The 20130-nt window shown below is 39.1% G+C and overlaps 1 protein-coding gene and 1 long non-coding RNA gene across 3 annotated transcripts in view; one reads left to right on the top strand and one right to left on the bottom strand.

The window, feature by feature from the left end:
* NLN (neurolysin) overlaps positions 1–20130 on the bottom strand; it is a 143663-nt gene that overhangs the window by 27328 nt on the left and 96205 nt on the right. For both annotated transcript variants that reach the window (XM_077117327.1, XM_077117326.1), the window contains exons 8-9: positions 12809–13175; positions 10047–10248 (exon numbers count right to left, since the gene is read on the bottom strand). In XM_077117327.1, the coding sequence (XP_076973442.1) occupies positions 10047–10248; positions 12809–13175 (569 nt within the window). The remainder of the gene's footprint in view (positions 1–10046; positions 10249–12808; positions 13176–20130) is intronic.
* Positions 1–20130, top strand: part of LOC143647387 (uncharacterized) — a 144063-nt gene that overhangs the window by 96860 nt on the left and 27073 nt on the right. The window lies entirely within an intron of this gene.

The raw sequence follows: 20130 nt of genomic DNA, 5'->3' as shown, positions 1-20130 counted from the left end.
CTGGTGGAAATGTACAATGGTGCAGCTACTATGGAAGACTCTGATGGTTCCTTAGGAAACTAAATATTGAGTTGCCTTATGACTCAGCAATACCACTACTTGGTATATACGCAGAAGAGTTGAAAGCAATGACACAGACATTTGCACACTGATGTTCATGGCAGCATTATTCACAATTGCCAAAAGATGAAAACAAACTAAATGCCAATCAACAGATGAGTGGATTAACAAAATGTGGTATATACACATGATGGAATATTATGCAGCAGTAAGACAAAATGACGTCCTGAAGCACATGACAAGTTGGATGAGCCTTGAGGACATAGTGCTGAGTGAAATTAGCCAGATACAAAATGATAGATACTGTGTGATTCCACTTTGATGACTGCATAAAGGTATAATTAGAGGCTTATTATACAGAATATAGGGGACTTAGAGATACATAGAAGCTAGAGATGGGTGAACTGTTAGATAATGAGGTTGAACTCCAATGTAAGGGAATAGATAGAAGTGAAGGTAGTTCTCTAGTGGGTCTGTTATAGAGCGAAACCAAGAACGAGACTCTGCAAGAGCCTCCAGGAGGTTGCACAGAAACAGAATGAATCCGGATGGAGGCTCCAAAGTTTCAGGAAGTAGGTTTTATTAGTCTATGGCCACAGGGCTTAGCCGAGTAGCCTCTGAAAGTCTGAGCCCCGATCCAGGGCCGATATAAGACTTTTCTAGACAGAATGGCTGGTAGTGTTTTCCTAATATGGTAACTGGCTACACTCAAGGGAGGCGACTGGCTGCTAGCTGGTGGCCAGAACCAGGAATGTTTGAGAAAGCTGCGTTTACAGGAGCAGATGAGTGGTTACGAGGGGAGGGGCCTGCTTGCTGCCAGGAGCTGGCTTGTTACACTATAAGTAATATTACCATACTGATGATGAACGAGATTGAAAGGGGTTGCATAGACCCATGTGTCCCACTGGTTAACAACAGAAATATAAATTTCTTTTTGCAAGAACTACTTCAAAAGTAGGATTCATGTACAAAGAGTGCTTAAGTCCAGGGTACAGGGGGAAAACTGCTATTGCATGCTATGGGCTATGTTCAAAGGAAAACATCAGCACTGCCACAGCAACAGCAGAGGTAAATAACGGGGGGAAAGACAAGAGTTAAGAGGAGGTTTAGATTTCCTATTTGGTAAGCGTGTGTTTACTGATTATCTTTCTCTGGGGAACAATGAAATGATCTAAAATTGAGAATGTTGATGGACTGTAGACTTTGGGCCTTATACATGATGCCTGATGAACACAGGGGGCTGAAGGATGCACTGACTGAGAAGTAGATTGGTGAACGATGGTGTATACTTATGAACAAAGCTGTGCTGCTGCAAATAGAAACAAACTTGTGAGGCATGCAATGAAGTGAATGAACACATGGGACATTTGGTGAGGCAAAATAAGCCAGAAACAAGAGAAGAATGGTGTGGTCTCCTTTAGAAAATGCTTATAAGAAAACAGAGGCCCAGATTATAAACTTTTATAGCAGACACATTAAGTACGGAGTGTTGATTATTACTTCTGGATTTCGAGAGGCTGTTTTTATATATATATATATATATATATACACATTGTAAATATATATATATATTTACAATTTTTAATTTCTGTATTGCAAGCCCTCTAGTTAAACTCTAAACATTCAGGACACTGTCTTCTCTTTATCTTGGACCCCACACCTAGTATAATTAATATGACACACAGTAGATAATAACTCTGCTTCTTAAAGGATCAACTAAACATTTCTTCTCTTTAAAAACTATTTTTCTAATTATTACAAAAATACATGTAGCCTTTTCACAGAGACAGCACCAAAGGTGAAGGAAGCCCCTGCCTCTCCCCAAACTGAAGCCAAGGCAAAGGCTCTGAAGGCCAGTTAGATGGTGCTGGAAGGTGTGCACACACGAAAAGAAGAGCCGCATGTCACCCACCTCTTGGCGGCCCGACTCAGCGTCTCCAAAGACAGCCAGATGTTCTGGGAAGAGCACGCTCAGGAGAACAGGCCTGACGACCATGCCATTCTCAGGTTCCCTCTGGCCACTGAGTCAGCCGTGGAAAGGGAAGTCAACAACACACACGAGTTCACTGTGGACTTCGAGAGCAACAAGTCCCGGATCAGACAGGTCGTGAAGAGGCACTACGGCACTGATGTGGCCAGAGGCAACCCCTGACCAGGTCTGATGGGGAAAAGCGGGCATCTGTTCCACTGGCTCCTGACTACGATACTTTGGAGTTGCCAACAAAATTGGGATCATTTAAACTGAGTCCAGCTGGATAATTCTAAATTATTCTAAAGATTTTTCACTATAAAAAAACAAAAACGGGTGCATGGGTGGTTCAGTGGTAGAATGCCTGCCTTTCATGCAGGAGACCCGGGTTTGATTCTCAGACCATGCACCCAAAAAAAGAACAAAAACAAAAAATAGGAAATACTGAAGCAAATGAAAGAAATAAGCACCACCCCAAAGAGAAATAAACATCACGCAGATCACCATGTTCTGGTGTATAGCTTTAAACATTCATTCTATGTATGCGCTTGTGTATAAACAAATTAGATATCAAAAATGAGATCCTATAGGTCAAGCCTACTTAAAATTAGGCCTAAGAGTCACCCCCAAGAGAACCTCTTTTGTTGTTCAGATGTGGCCTCTCTCTCTTAGCCAATATGACAAGCAAACTCACTGTCTACCCCCCTCTCTACGTGGGACATGACTCCCAGGGATGTGGACCTTCCTGGCAACATGGGACAGAAATCCTAGAATGAGCTGGGACTCAGCATCAAGGGATTGAGAAAACATTCTCTACCAAAAGGGGGAAGAGTGAAATGAGACAAAATAAGTGTCAATGGCTGAGAGATTCCAAACAGAGTCGAGAGGTTATCCTGGAGGTTATTCTTACACATTAAATAGATATCACCTTGTTAGTCAAGATGCTAGTCAAGAGAGGCTGGAGGGAACTGTCTGAAAATGTAGAGCTGTGTTCCAGCAGCCATGTTTCTTGAAGATGATTGTATAATGATACAGCTTTCACAATGTAACTGTGTGATTGTGAAAATCTTGTGTCTGATGCTCCTTTTACCTACCTTATTAACAGATGAGTAAAACATATGGAATAAAAATAAATAATGGGGGAAAAAATGTTAAAATAAATTTAATTTGAAATGCTAGTGATCAATGAAAGGGAGCGGTAAGGGGTATGGTATGTACAAATTTTTTTTTCTGTTTTCGTTTTATTTCTTTTTCTGTTGTTTTTTTATTTCTTTTTCTGAATTGATGCAAGTGTTCTAAGAAATGATCATGATGATGAATATACAACTATGCGATGATATTGTGAAGTACTGATTATATATGTAGAACACAATGATCATATGTTAAGAATGTTTGTGTTTCTTTCTTGTCATATTTTTTTTAAAAAATTAAAAATTAATTAAAAAAAAAAGATCCTAAAAGAAACTGCTTCTGATGTTGAAGTAAACAATAGGGGTGAGGGATAGGAAGATAGGAGGACAGTCAGCAAAGGCTGCAGTGTTGTCGACTGATAGTTCTCTGTATTCTAAGGCCGAAACCTCAGTGGTCAGCGTAACAGAAGTAAACGTGACACAAGAGCAAGTCATTCATTCTACACAAGCTTACTGATTTCAAGAGAAAGAATTTAAGAAACTTAAGAGAAAGAACTCCATCCAAAAGGAGTATACACTTGGAAGATGAAATTCAGATCTCACGGCATAATGCTGTTGGTAGATCATGCAATCTGAGTGCAAAGAATGGCACAGGCAATAAAGGAGAGTGGTCAAGGGCGTAACTATGAGATCTTGGGCAAATCATTTCACCCTTCTACGTCTCAGTTTTTTTTTAATTCTGGGAAAATAATATTACTTATACTTCAGAGTATAGTGAGGGAAACTAACATTATTTATACTTTACAGCGTATAGTGAGGGTAAAAGTAATTAATGGAAAGCACTGTGCAGAGTCCCTGGCACAAGGTAACTGCTCAGTAAATCTTGCCTGTTATTCTTGGCCTGCCCAGCCTGCCCAGCCAGTCTGCTCTTGGCTGGGCTGACCAGGCTTGTCCTCAAGCCTCTATTCCTTGGTGCTAATGCCGAAGATAAACACACCCACATTTCTCTTCAACTAATCTCCCCACCATCTCCAATATGTTAAACTGCTCATTCAGTTCTTGCTTCTAGGTAGGCAGCGATAATCCAGATAAAGCGACAACAAAAACACAAACACATTCTTAAGCATTATATAGCTATCCCCTTTTTAGTTTGTGGTGTAATGGAGAGGCTGGAGGGAAGTACCTGAAACTGTAGAGTTGTGTTCCAGTAGCCCTGATTCTTGAAGATGATTGTATAATGATAGAGCTTTCGCAGTGTGACTGTGTGATTGTGAAAACCTTGCGTCTGACGCTCCTTTTATCCAGGGTATGGACAGATGAGTAAAAAATATGGGTAAAAAAATAAACAAATAGTAGGGAGAACAAAGGATAATATAAATTGGGTAGATGGAAATACCAGTGGTCAATGAGAGGGAGGGATGAGGGGTATGGTATGTATGAGCTTTTTCTTTTTTCTTTCTTTTCCTGGAGTGATACACATATTAAAAAAATGATCATGGCGATGAATATACAACTATGTGATGATACCGTGAGCCACTGATTGTATACCATGTAGGGAATATTTGTATGTTAAGAATGTTTTGTTTGTATGTTGTTTTATTGATAAAAATATTTTTTAAAAAGTTGATGATGAGATCACAAGTACAAAATTCTAGTTTTATGGCAAGATATTTTGAATCTATGTGTAGCTTAGATATATGAGAAATGAGTGTTTGAAAAAAAATAAGAGAAAAATAAAATTCTTGGACATGTTTACAAAAAACAAACAAAAAAACCAGAAACACAAACCTGGTAGCTTCCAATCACCTTCTACAGATCTTTTTTGGGTTGGCTGTTTTTTGTTTGTTTGTTTGTTTTTAATCAAAAGGGACCTATTTTGGTTTTTAATGCATTCAGACATACATCCCCACCTGGAGTATGTAGAGAGCAGAAGAGAGCACAGGCTGGGAGTGGGCCCAACTCGGCCAGTGCCTGGCCTTTGTGTGACCTTGAACAACTCATGTCCTTCCTTGGCTGGGCTAGATCAGCGGTTCTCAAACCTGGTTGTACCTCTGACCCACCCAGAGGGGTTTTTACAAACCCAAATTCTTAGGCCCCACACTAGATCAACTGAGTGAGAATTTCAGTGGAGGGGTTTTTCCACATATCTTCACTCAAAACCCACCGAGGGTAAGCATGCCTTGAGACAGTTATATATTCATTTTAAGTTTTGACTTACATATTAGCAGAATAAGAAGAGTATTTAAATTATACCTAACACTATATACTTTTCAACTGCTTTTCCCTATAATCTCTACAGCACTCTCAAGGATTTAGGACCAAGAATCACTGTGGTCCCCATTTTTATGAACACGAAAAATGCTGTGGTTCAAAAAGTTAAAATAACTTGCCAAAAGTCACAGCCAGACCCATAAACACACAATTTTTTTGGGGGGGGGGAAGGGGGGGGACACAGTATGGGAAATGAACCCAGGTCTCCTGCATGAAAGGCAGTGGATGATTTTTAATCCAGTGTTCTTGTCATAACACCAGGGTATCTTCCTGACTAATATATAGTACATGTTTATTTATAACAGTATCTTAATTCAAAATATTTATAGCATTCAAGATGCTTTACTATTCGCCTTCTGATCAAATTAACAGATTATGTGAAATCATGTAATTTGCAGTTGTGTTTTTGTTCCTCCATCCCCTTTCTTGTGAATTAAGGTTTTTGTGATTCTGATGCATTGCCTTAAATTAATTATCCTTAACAGCTCAAAACTGATTAGTGGTTGCTTTTAATGAACAAACCAACACAGAAATCACAGAAGAGGCTAAGAGGCATTACTGTTTTATATCACAGAAATTCAAAAGGCCAGTGAACACTGACAGTCCAAACCACAGTACAGCCACGATGCTAGAGATACCACCTCTCGATTGCTATCTTCAAAATTAGCTACCTTGTAGTGTAAACCCAAGAAAGTGTAGGTGAAACTCATCCCCTGAATGACGAGATAGTAGAAGTATTGAACTAGTATATCTACATGCCTGAAACTGGATGTTCCTGTTGATACATTTAAATATTACCATGACAAGCTCAAACAAGCTCTCTTGGTTATCAGTCCCGTAAACCGCCACAGTGGAGAACTCAAACATTGAGATGGTTTATGTTAAAAGCAATCCACTGAATATGTACAGCAAAATTTTAATTTACTATATATTTCTCAGATAAGTCAAAAGTCTTACTGAACATTGGAAGCTATTAGACTCTTTATTCAATACCACCCAGTTTAGGTCAGTACAAATGGTTTTGAAAGTAATATAAAGTTGCAAATATGGATTCATGCTTTATTACATTTATGACAAAAGTAGTGACTGGTTCCAAATACAGCTACATCCAAGTTCTTAAAATACTAGTAAAATATCTGAAAGGATGAATAGACAGACAAGAGATTATTCTGAGATAATCTCATGAGGAGATGGCCAAGCAAAGGACTGGACTAAGACACTACTCATCTGTATGATACATTCTGTGCTCATGATTACGGTTAGTCAAAACTCCAACTACTGAATACAGCACACAGTTCCCAGAGAGAAAGACATGAAACTGGTGAATATAATATTTATAGCTCAGCCACTAGCCAAAATGCTTTAAAATGTCAGAATACCAAGAAAATACTTTCTAATAATAAAGGGGCTATTCCAAAGAGAAAAAATAAGGAATGATAATAGAAACGTAAAGAGTGGTGGAGAACTGCATGATGAATACATGGTAAGCATATTATTACGGATTTAAAAGGACTGTGCCTGAGAATGAGAACATATGTCGAGAGCACTGAAAACCCTATCTGCAGATCTATTATTTTAATAATGTGATGGAAACATCAATTACTTTCTTGTGAAGTCATCAGACTATAATCAACATCCATATAAGGGGAAACAGGTGGGAGTTCTTAACTTGGGATTCATCCTGGCTGGTACTGAGGGGTCTGTGTGAAATGCTGGGCATATCAGTGAGTGCACTGGGAAGAGGTATTCATAGCTTTTTCTCAAAAGGTCCTCAGACCCCCAAAAGTCAGGCACCATTGTTTTAAAAGCATGCCATTTCTCATGTACAAACCTGTAACTAGATCTTACATAATATACACAAGTTTGAAATTTAGAAAGGTATTTTATTTTTTCTACAATACTCATAAGAATATTTTAGAAAAATGGGAAATTGGACCTATCTAATTAAAGAAAACCTCATCCGCAGAATGGACGCTGGTGGAAGTCCAACATAATAAATGCTTCAGGAGAGATGTGCTGTGAAAGCAGACTTCCAAATTACCTAAAAGAGAAAGTTTAGATTATTCTGAAAGATTCCCTTTCCTGGGATTAAAGAGTGGGTAGACATTGCTTTATCAGGCCTTCTTTATCTGGACAGATGCATATCCTATTTCTCCCTTCTTTTTACCCCCTTTTTAGTAAAAGATGGAAGCACCAGGATGTGACGATAAAATCCTGAAAAAAATGAGAACAATTTTTCAGCAAAGGTGGTGGTGGTATATTGGAGATCCGTGGGTACATTTTGGTTATTACAATGAGCAGGGGCTACTTTGGCTATCACAATGACTGGGGGTTAAGGATGCTGGATGCCCAGGAATCCCCCATGCAGCAGGCACCAAAAACCTTGTCCATACCCTGCATGTCTTTCCTGTGTCTGGACGAACCGTCACACCAACAACAGAAAAACACAAACAACAGTTATAACTAGGTGAGCCTGGAAACTAACTCCATTGTACATATTTTTGCAAAGTATATATTTTGTTACACAATTTTAATTTCCAAGACTATAACTACTGGGCTGTAATGTATAAATTAAAGTCAGATTGCACTTTTTAAAAAATGCTTCCTATGAGATAGTCACCATTTTGGAAAATCATGTTGCTGTCAGCAATACCATTCTTGATTTGAGCTGACAACACAAACACTTGCATCGGTCTGCAGCTACCGCTCCTCGTTCAGTTATGGACATATAGTACAAACCCCCGAGTACTTCATTATGTCTCACTGTATAGTTGTGCCCCAGCACTTCCTTATGAAAAACATTTCTTTCTTTTCTGTTCAGGTAGAAAACTATAGATTTTTTAAACATTCTCTGTATGAAAAAAGTATATTAAAGAAAATTGGCAAAATCCAAATAAAGAATGGAGTATATAGTTAGGAATACTGCACCAATGCTGTTTTCTTAATTGTAACAGATCTATCCTGTAAGATGCTAACAACAGGGGAAACTGGGTGAATGGTATACAGGCAATCTCTGTACCATACTTGCAACTTTTCTGTAAATCTACAACTATTTTAAGATAAAAAGTTATTTAAAAAGTTTACCTTTAGAGACTCATAGAGATTTCAAATTTGGAAAACTGTCCCTTTATTTCTGTTAATATCAATATATTCCAACTATTAGGTTGAACTCCTGAACTACATGCTTTCATATGTCAAAAAATGGTGAAATATCAGCAAGCTCATGTGGTTCAATCTAAATTACTTTGGGCCTAAACTTACTGGACTACGTCACAAGTTGAGAATAAACATACTTTCCATTTGCAGAGATAGAAAAATCAGTTAACAATCACTCCTTCCTGCTACTCCTGGCAAATTCTCTATATGGTAAGGTTATATTATCTATGATTTTAAATGGAGGCTAATAAAGGGAGGTGTTAAAAATATTTATCATAAAAAAAAGAGTATATTTGCACTCTAAGGTTCTTAAGAGCATTATTCACAATAGCCAAAAGGTGGACGCAACCCATGTATCCATCAGCGGATGAATGGATGAACAAAGTATGGCACATACATACAATGGCATATATTATGGAGCTGTCAAAAGGAATGAAGTTCTGATAAATGCTACAACATGGATGAACCTTGTAGACATGTTGAGATAAGCCAGATACAAAGGGATGGATATTGTATGATCTTATTTATATGAAATAAATAGGATACATATATATATTCATGGAGTCAGAAATGAGAATGCAGGTTTCCAGAGGCAGGGGTAGGAATGAGGCATGGCAGTTAATGCTTAATTACTACAGAGTTTCCATTTGCAGTGACAGAAAGTTTTGGTAATGCACGGTGGTGATGGCAGCACAACATTGTGACTACAACTAACCCACTGAATTGTACACCTGAGAATGCTTAAAACAGGAAATTTTATGTTGGATATGTTACCAGAATAAAAATGTTTAAAAAAACCCATAGAACGGCACAACACAAGGAGTGATCCCTAATGGAAACAATGGACTTTAGCTAATAACATAATTATGATTTTGGCTCATCAGTTCTAGCAAACGTGAAACACTAGTGCAAAATGTTAACAGGGATAACTGCATGTGCTTGGGGGCATAAATGAGAACTCTGTAGTGTCTGCAGGATTTTACTGTAATCATGTACTCCTACAACTGCTCTAAAAAATAAATTTAAAAAGTAATATATTGTAAGAAATAAAAAGAAATAAATAGTCTGAGTGGGTTGAAAACCACTGAACTAAAGAGAAAAAAGCATCATATCTCAATTTATCTCTGAAGCTCATACCAAATTCCTGTGGAGAAGAAAATTATCAAAAGGAAAAATCATAACACTTATAATCTTTCCTTAATGATAACCTTTTTTCATTTTTCATATACTGGTATTTGACGAAACTCTTTCCTCAGTGGATTAGCCAACTCAGAGTCAAAACACGTTGTGCAAGCGGACATGGCGAGAGAGATTTATGCTTCTGTAGAAGGCCCACGGAGTTCTGAGCCATGTCCAACTTCTGAAAACACACATTAACTGGAGAAACTTGACAGCAGTGAAAAAAAATATTCTGGAAAAGCAAGAGGAAACTGGTGGGTTTACTATCAAAAATCACTCACCTGTGCACAAATCTGATGCATGACATGCCCGAACTCGTGGAAGTAAGTTCTCACCTCATCGTGCCTGAGGAGAGAGGGGCGACCTGCCACAGGCTGGGAGAAGTTCACCACAAGGGCAGCCACCGACATCATCCGGCTCCCGTCAGGAAGAAGGCAGCCAGGCTGGAGCCCAAAGCAGGCCGCGTGGTTGTATTTTCCCTCCCTAGGAACCAGAAACACACACCGCTTAGACGGGAACACTCTTTCCAGGAACAGCAATGCATGGACTCCGACAGTCACTAAGCCATATTAGACATGAGAAGATGCTTAACACATTTCATCTGCCTTTCAGAAAAGAGGTCAATGTTTTGTTAAAATGGAAAAACTAAACTTAAGCAAACAAACCAAAACCCCAGCACCACTTCCCTCAGGTTATATCCCCAAGGTTTCTTTTGTTGAAAAATCTTAGCGTATAGATAATCCAGTTTGTTTTAATGAGCTCTCTCGCTTTCCTTCTTCAAAGATGGGGGTCAGTTCAGTTTTCCTTAAATCGTGTTGAGACAAATTTGAAATAAAAGATACAGTTTGATTCACCAGGTAGTTTTTTTTCTTAAAATTAGGATCGGAAAAAAACTAAATTCCAGACTATAAGGTTTTTCTTTTTATTCAAGGAGGGAAGTATCAGTTCTCACAATTAAATGAGCTCTTCTTATAAATTATATGGGCCTTTTGGAAACAAGATCCTTTTAATTAGCCTTGGAAAAAGCCAAAAATTATACTATAAAATCTATTCTTGGACAATGTGGTATCAGGGATGGTCTTTCCAAAAGCTATAGACCATTAGGCCTCACATTCTAAGAGTAGGTTTTCTTCTTCTTTCTTTCTTTTTCTTGGAAGACTAACAGTTCATTCAGATCTGGGAGGATTTTTTAGTTTGCTTTGTTTTTATTTGTATGTATTTTTCTGTATCATCTGCCCCTTCATGACTTTCATTACTCTGTGTTTTTTCCTGCTGAAGCTATTCATGTTAAAAAGAAAACTAACCTTCTTCCAGCTTTCTATAAAAACATATAAAACTGGAAAGTGATTGCTCCTATTCTTACAATGACAACAACAGAAACCTGCTGGCCCATCTGCTAATCATAACTTTTCTCAAATCCATCAGAGAACTGAGGTCGAAAGGCAATCAACAAACTGACAATCTAAATAGGCATCTCCCAGGGGAGAGAACAGGCAAGTACTTACTTACCTGGGACTTACTTACCTGGGGAAGATGCTGCCAGACACCTGCAAAAAGAATTTTTAATGAAATCCTAAAGGCTGACAGTGGGCCAGAGAAACAGGGAACACTGGGAAGCTATAAACAAGGGAAATTTCACCACCTATTTGCAGAGCCCTCTCTGTACACAAACAGAAACTGGAGGCAGGGCAAGTGCCCCGAGAAAGCATTAGCTCTGGTGCAGACCTAAGGGAAGGGAACAGCCACTGCAATCAACAAAAGAGCACCGACTCGATCCTTTTTATCCCTTTATCCTACAGAACAAATGTCTTAGAGTGCTGGAGGAAAGGAACAGGGGAAAAACCCTCCACCTCTGAAGGAAGGGACAAGAATATGGTCTGGGGTAAGACCCAGAGCACAGTGTGAGGCAGGATCAGTGGGGAGGACCCACTCATGAGACCCAGGCAGCAGAGGCTGAGCATGATGGAAGCTTCCCTTCCCCAATAAGCAGCGAGGAACAGACGACCGCAGGCTGTGGCTGGGTGACCAGGAAGAGCTTCGAGAGAGACATGCTCTGAAGAAGAGCACACAGGGAAGACAGAAAGCTGAGGATTGAACAGACAGAGAAAAACTCTCTGGCAAACCAGTTCCAACTCTTAACACAAGGTAAAAATACAGGAATTTGAATCTTGGGGTACACTGAGAGTAACCATGGTGACAATAAATCCCAAACCCAGCTGAAACAGATTAAATCAACCTCCCACATTAAAGGCCTAGCAGAAGTAAAAGTGTGTCCATTTCCACGCACAAATCAATTTGATTCAGTTTTTACTAGCCTAGCCAAGAGTTTGGCTTTTAAAGAAAATTGTGAAGCAGGGGGGTGGGGTGGAAAGAACACACGGTCAAAAAGCAAAATAAACTAAAGAACCAGACTCAGATATTTCAAAGACCTTCGAGATATTGAAGTTTTAAAAGTAACTGAGGGCAGGCTGTGGTGGCTCAGCAGGCAGAGTTCTTGCCTGCCATGCCAGAGACCCGGGTTTGATTCCTGGTGCCTGCCCATGCAAAAAAAAAGTAACTATGAGTAATACGTTAATAAATCGAGTGAAAAACATGGACCTATACATGGGCCGATAGTATCTCTGAGCAAGACTGAGGGAAGTAGCCATAGGTTTAACAGTACTGCTATTCAGATTCCCTGACATTTTTGGGGATGAATTTTAAATTGAATAAATGCAGTGAACTAACTAAATGATGAAAATGACTGCAGCTAAGATTTATCAAGTACTTGCAATGTGCTGGGTATTTTCTAAATGCTTTGCACGTGATTAATCAATTGAATCCTTACAATAACCCTATGAAGCAAATACCCTTAGTTTTCTCAGTGTCTAGGGCCCAGAACAGAGGCAAAGAATTTGAGGCCTAGAAAAATGAAGGAACCTGCTAAGCAAATGACGGCACTCCTACACTGAGAACCAAACATGAGAAATATGGGAGAGAAGACTCTTAAACTGGGTAGGAGTTGAATCCCTAAGGTCCCTGCCAACAAAATGGTACTCAGTACCTTGGATAGAGGTCCAGGTAGAACTGTCCCAGCACTTCTCCTGTAGCTTTATCCTTCACAGTGTACAGCGTGACACTTTTATTCCAAACATGAGCATCTGCTACTTGCTCAAAGGAGAGTCCTAACAACTCCTGGTAGATGTCTAGCAAACCTTCAGTGACCACTTCAATGGGGAAATATTCCTTGAGGACTTCTTGGTCGACAGAGTACTTGAGTTCCTCCGTTTTCGTCATGTAGTAATGTAGATCCCAGGCATTGATTTTCGCATCATATTCAAAACCTTTCTCTTCACATTCCTTTTTCTTCAAATCCAAAATAAACTCTCGTTCTGCCTCACCCAGGGGCTTTAATTTCTGGCTTAAATCATCTGTGGGGAGAGTGGAAAAAGTTAGTGATCTCATGTTCTCGGTGGGAACAGATTGACACATACCACCAGTATTTTAGCATGGTGCCTCCTTCTTTGTAGTGTTCAATAAAGGTAAACAGGAAAGCAGACAGGTAGGAAAGAAGTAAGAAAGGAAGCAGGAAAGGAAAAGGGGAAGGAACTGGGCTCTACTAAGCAGTCCTGCTGTTTCCTTCTGGGTGATTTATGTTATGGCTCCACCTCCCTTTTCCTTTCTGCATCACCAAACCCTGCTGCTACCTCCTAACAGAATTAATACAGCTGAAGTGGATCTCAGAGCAGTCACAGGGCTGTTGTGATTCAGGGAACAAAAGCATTAGGGAAACTAAACACATATGCTTGATTATTCTTCAGTGGGGCTAAGGACCTCAGACAGCCAGGGGCAGCAAATGAGATGTGACCTCTGCTCAGTGTTATCTTAAAAGCGCTCCATGTACTCAACAGCCACGCAGAGCGGCGCTATTCCACTCTCCTCAAGAGGGTCTGTCTGGACACAGCAATTCCAGTTCTTAGATGGAGAAACTTCCAAGTACCACAATTTGCATAGTGGTTTATTTTTGTGACTACTTCACTGTATTTGGTTAGGCGAATAGGCTCTTATTGTAGAATTACTCCGTATAACTTGTTAGATATGTAAGATGAAAACTGCTTGGCTCTGTAAGGGATGTGGCTGTGCAGGAGGCAAACCCCACTGTGTGAGCTGCAGGCGGCAGCCTGAGGGATGCTGTGACGGGGCAGCTCATGGAAGACACGAAGAGATACAATTCTGATTAGACTGTGAGAAAATACATGAAAACAGGTATTATAAAAACAACTCTGATGGAAAATGCCAATTTTAAATGACAGGAAATGCTACTTTAAAGAAATTAAAGAAATAAAGTTCATCAGGTGAGTTACTAAGGAAAAATTTCAGTGTATGCAGCCACCACCAAAGAAAACAGTCTCATCACACACTCAGTGTCATTCTATTTGCATTCTCTGTATCAGACTGTTTTTGTGTTTGCCTGTTAACATCTCTATTGTTCCCACAGCTCAAAAATTTCATTGAGGAATGGAGCCTTGTCTTATTCCTTTCTGTAGTCTTATTCAATATACTGCCGAATACAAGGTAATTATTTAATAAACATCTTGCAAATTCATAAATGAATTATATGGTAATAAATAGCTACCATTTATGGAACACCTGCTGTATGTCAAATACTACGCCAGCATGTACATCGGTGGATTAGTGTATGATCATCGAGAACTCAGAGGTGTCAACTCTGGGTGAAAGCTGATTTTAGCCTACCATTAGTTATTAAGATTAAATGGCCATCAAAGTAACAGACCAAATATTTTGCTTAGTTATTGAAAGTGAATAATTTGACTGGGGCAAGTAAAGTTTTAAAAAAAAAAGTCATGCTCTGGACAACTCTGATTAGAGCTAATGATAACAAAAGGTAGAATCTTTACCATGGCTAAGTGATTCAACCATTTTTACTAAGAGGAGGGAGAAAAGAGAATGACTATTAGAATCAATAGCCAAGATTGATTGAGAGAGAGGTGGGAAAGAGTGACTAAAAGTCATGGGCATAAGAAATATGATTTTTAAAAGACTGCCATGAACTCTTTTTCTCTCTAAGCACACTCGGGAAGTGAACTTACTGCCAACCCCCTACATGGAGCATCACTCCCAGGGGTGTAAATCTTCCTGGCAACGTGGGACAAAACTCCAGGGATGAGTCTGGACCTGGTATCACGGGAATGAGAAAGACTTCTTGACCAAAAGGGGGAAGACAGAAATGAGACAAAATAAAGTTTCAGTGGCTGAGAGATTTCAGAGTTAAGAGATTATCCTGGAGGCTATTCTTAACCATTGAATAGATAGCTCCTATTTAGTTTATGATGTACTGGAATGGCTAGAGGGAAATATTTGAAACTACTGAATTGCATTCCAGTAGACTTGACTCTTGAAGATGACTGTATAACTAGATGATATCAACGTTTATGATGTGACTGTGTGAGTGTGACAAACCAGTGGTCGACATTCCCTCTGGAATACTATGGACAGATGAGTAAAAAAAATACAGACAAATAAATAAATAATGGTGGGGGCATAAAGGGTAAAAAAAATTACATAGACTGAATACTAATGGTCAGTGAGAAGGAGGCATAAGGGTTATGGGATGTATGGGCTTTTCTTTTTTGTTTTTATTTCTTTTTCTGGAGTGATGCAAATGTTCTAAAAATGATTATGGTGATGAATATACAACTGTGTGATAATACTGGGAGCAATTTTATTTTTTATTTTTTAAAAGATGTATTGACCTCACGGCTTCTGCTTGGAGAACACGTGCAAGGCTGCCTAACTACTCCCTGATCTGCCTGGAGTCAGGGTCATGTTCTCACTGACGAGTCTTCTATGTCAGAGCCTGGTGACAGCTCATCTCTGACCCTTCAATCTAGCATCTGTCTCTATAGTTAGATATAGAGATTTTTAAAATTAAAAAAAAAATGACAAGAAAGAAACATGAACATTTTTAACAAATGATCATTCCGTTCTACATATATAATCAGTAATTCAAAACATCATCACATAGTTGTATATTCATCATCATGATCATTTCTTAGAATATTTGCATCAATTCAGAAAAAGAAATAAAAAGAAAACAGAAAAAAATTCATACACATCATACCCTCCACTCCTCCCTTTCATTGATCACTAGCATTTCAATCTAAGTTTATTTTAACATTTGTTCCTCCTATTATTTATTTTTATTCATATGTTCTACTCATCTGTTGATAAGGTAGATAGAAGGAGCATCAGATACAAGGTTTTCACAATCACAAAGTCACATTGTGAAATCTATGTCATTATACAATCATCTTCAAGAAACATGGGTACTGGAACAGAACTCCACATTTTCAGGCAGTTCACTCCAGCCTCTCCACTACATCTTGACTAACAAGGTGATATCTATTTAATGTATACGAATAACCTCCAGGATAACTTCTCGACTCTGTTTGGAATTTCTCAGTCAGTGACACTTTATTTCGTCTTGTTTTGGTCAAGAAGGTTTTCTCAATCCCTTGATGCTGAGTCCCAGCTCATTCTAGGATTTCTGTCTCATGTTGCCAGGAAGGTCCACACCCCTGGGAGTTGTGTCCCATGTAGACAGGGGGAGGGTGGTAAGTTTGCTTGTTGTGTTGGCTGGAGAGAGAGGCCACATCTGAGCAACAAAAGAGGTTCTCTTGAGGGTGACTCTTAGGCCTAATTTTAAGTAGGCTTGACCTATCCTTTGTGGGGTTAAGTTTCATATGAACAAACCCCAAGATTGGGGACTCAGCCTATAGCTCTGGTTGTCCGCACTGCTTGTGAGAATGTCAAGAATTCAACTTGGGGAAGTTGAAATTTCCCCCTTTCTCACCATTCCCTGAAGGGGACTTTGCAAGTACTTTTTTGTTCACTGTTCATTTCACTCTGGGATTTATTGGAGTATCACTCTGGACAAACCAACAAAATCTCATGCCCTACTCAAGGTTCCATGTACTTATGGTGTTCAGCCATTTGATTTTAAACTTGAATGGACTACATGGTGTGTGAAGATATCCCTAGAAAAATACTTTTTAAAAAGACTGCAATAAAAGAAAGATATACAACAAAGACTGAGATGGTATAATCTAGGAATGCCTAGAGTGTATAAAGATATTGATTAAATGTACAAATTTAAAAATGTTTTACATGAGGAAGAACAAAGGAATGTCAATAATGCAGGATGTTGAAAATAGATGGTAATTCATATTTTAAAACTTTAACTTATGTGTGAGACTAAAGCAAAAAATGTTTATTTGGTACAAAATTTATATTTTGACTAGTGCATTTCCTAATATAACTTATGTGGACAGCTTAATTTAACACCATAATACTTGGAACCTTGAGTAGGGCATGAAATTTTGTATGTTTGTCCAGAGTGATGCTCTGATAAATCCCAGATGTTTCAAACAGTGAATAAAAATGTATTTGCAGGGGATGAGTCAAGATGGCGGCTTAGCAAGGTGTGGGATTTAGTTTGTCCTTCAGAACAGCTAAATAACCAGAAACAGTACAGAACAGCTCCTGGTGCCACGTCAGTGAACGGACACACAGCGTACCCCAGCTGGACCAGCTGTGAGCCCTTCTAGAACCGTGAGTTCCACAAGCCGCAGCAGCTGGCGCCCCTCCCCCACAGGATGCTTCCCAGAGGGGAAAAGAAAAGAGACTTTACCAGTAGCAGGGGCTGAGTGCAACTAAGCTTCAAGTGTGGAATTAATTAACAAATTCTGATTACTAAAAATAGGTCCCCAACTCAGGGGAAGCTGGTCAAAGCAGAGGTAGCTGAATTTTGCCCCAGCACTAAGGGGGCAGGGTGATGGGAAGAAACAGAGGTTTCTATGGTTGTGTTTCTATGGAGGCTCGGCTGCCTTTGGATACAGCAGCAGAGATTCTCAGGCTGCAAACGCCCCAGGCATAGGCAGAAACAAGCTCATTTGAGGGCTTGTCTGGAGCCTGTGCCTTCCCCAGGGGAGGGGTGAGGCCCAACTCAGGGGGAACCCCTCCCTTAAGGAATTCAGACCCCAGGGCATGGTAATTTGAAGCCTAAAACCAGCCTACAACCACTCCTCTGTCTCCACCATGCCCCAGCAGGGAGAGTCTGTCAAAGTTAAAGGTACCGCATCATCTTATGCTGGTGGGACCTGCAGTCAGACAAGCGCCACATACTGGGCAGGATAAGAAAAACAGAGCCCAGAGACTTCACCCTCAGGGAAAACCGACGCAGGTGACTCTTTCCTCCTGACAGGAGGCCAGTTTGGTCTGGGAAAATCTGGCTGGGGCCTGTAATACCTATGTAGACCCTCCTAAGGGTGGCGGAGAAAGGCACGATACAGGCAGGGCAAGAAACAAGAAAACAAGAACTGAAAAATTCTCCTCTGTTAAACAAAACCTAAGCTAGAGGTCCAGAAAAACCTGAACTGAATGTCAAAGGACAGACAACAAATTCATCCATCAAGAAAACCCTAGGTAAAAGAAGTGAAAACAAATCTCCAGAATAAACTAATTAAGGTAATTAAATGCCTAGATGCCAGCAAAAAATAACAAATCACACTAGGAAAACTGAAGATATGGCCTAGTCAAAGGAACAAACGAACAATTCAAATGAGATACAGGAGGTGAAACAATTAATTCAGAATGTATGAACAGACCTGGAAAACCTCATCAAAAATCAAATCAACGAATTAAGGGAGGAAATAAAGAAGGCAAGAAGTGAACAAAAAGAAGAAATGGAAAGTCTGAAAAAGCAAATCACAGAACTTATGGGAATGAAAGGCACAGTAGAAGAGATGAAAAAGAAAATGGAAATCTACAATGTTAGATTTCGAGAGGCAGAAGATATGATTAGTGAACTGGAGGATGGAACATCTGAAATTCAACAAGAAAAAGAAAATATATAGGAAAAAATGGAAAAATATGAGCAGGGACTAAGGGAACTGAATGACAATATGAATCACACGAATATGCGTGTTGTGGGTGTCCCAGAAGGAGAAGAGAAGGGAAAAGGAGGAGAAAAACTAATGGAGGAAATTATCACTGAAAATTTCCCAACTCTTTGGAAAGACTTAAAATTAAAGATCCAAGAAGTGCAGTGTACCCCAAAGAGAACAGATCCAAATAGAAGTACTCCAAGACACTTACTAATCAGAATGTCAGATGTCAAAGAGAAAGAGAGAATCTTGAAAGCAGCAAGAGAAAAACAATCTATTACATACAAGGGAAGCCCAATAAGACTATGTGTAGATTTCTCAGCAGAAAATGAAAACACAACATACCAAAACTTACGGGATGCAGCAAAGGCAATGCTAAGAGGGAAATTTATTGCCCTAAATGCCTATATCAAAGAAGAAAGGGCAAAAATTGAGGAATTAACTGTCCACTTGGAAGAAGCAGAGAAAGAACAGCAAACTAACCACAACGCAAGGAAAAGGAAAGAAAGAATGAAGATTAGAGCAGAAATAAATGAAATTGAGAACATGGAAAAAATTGAGAAAATCAACAAAACCAGAAGCTGGTTCTAAGAGAAAATCAATAAGATTGATGGACCCTTAGCAACACTGACAAAAAGAAGAAGAGAGAGGTTGCAAATAAAGAAGATAGAAAATGGAAGAGGAGACATAACCACTGACCCCACAGAAATAAAGGAAGTAATGACAGGATACTATGAACAACTTTATGCTAATAAACAAGACAACGTAGATGCAATGGACAACTTCCTAGAAAGGCATGAACAACCAACTTTGAATCGAGAAGAAATAGACGACTTCAACAAACCAATCACAAGTAAAGAAATTAAATCAGTCATTAAGAAGCTCCCCAGAAAGAAAAATCCAGGACAAGATGGCTTCACATGTGAATTCTAGCAAACATTCCAAAAAGATTAGTACCAATCATGTTCAAACTCTTCAAAAAAATTGAAGAGGAGGAAAAGCTACCTACCTCATTCTACGAAGCCAACATCACCCTTATATCAAAGCCAGATAAAGACATTACAAAAAAAGAAACTACAGACCAATCTCTCTAATAAATACAGATGCAAAAATCCTCAACAAAATTCTAGCAAATTGAATCCAGCAACACATTAAAAGAATTATACATCATGACCAAGTAGGATTCATCCTAGGTATGCAAGGATGGCTCAACATAAGAAAATCGATTAATGTAATATACCATATCAACAAATCAAAGCAAAAAAGCACATGGTCATCTCGATTGATGCAGAAAACGCATCTGACAAAATTCAACATCCTTTCCCGTTGAAAACACTTTAAAGGATAGGAATAGAAGGGAAATTCCTCAAAATGATAAAGGGAACATATGAAAAACCCACAGCTAACATCATCTTCAATG

The sequence above is a fragment of the Tamandua tetradactyla genome, chromosome 9 (genome assembly GCF_023851605.1).
Source record: "Tamandua tetradactyla isolate mTamTet1 chromosome 9, mTamTet1.pri, whole genome shotgun sequence".
Lineage (NCBI taxonomy): Eukaryota > Metazoa > Chordata > Mammalia > Pilosa > Myrmecophagidae > Tamandua > Tamandua tetradactyla.
Note: the sequence above shows the minus strand (reverse complement) of the source record. Positions and strands in the feature narration are given on the sequence as shown.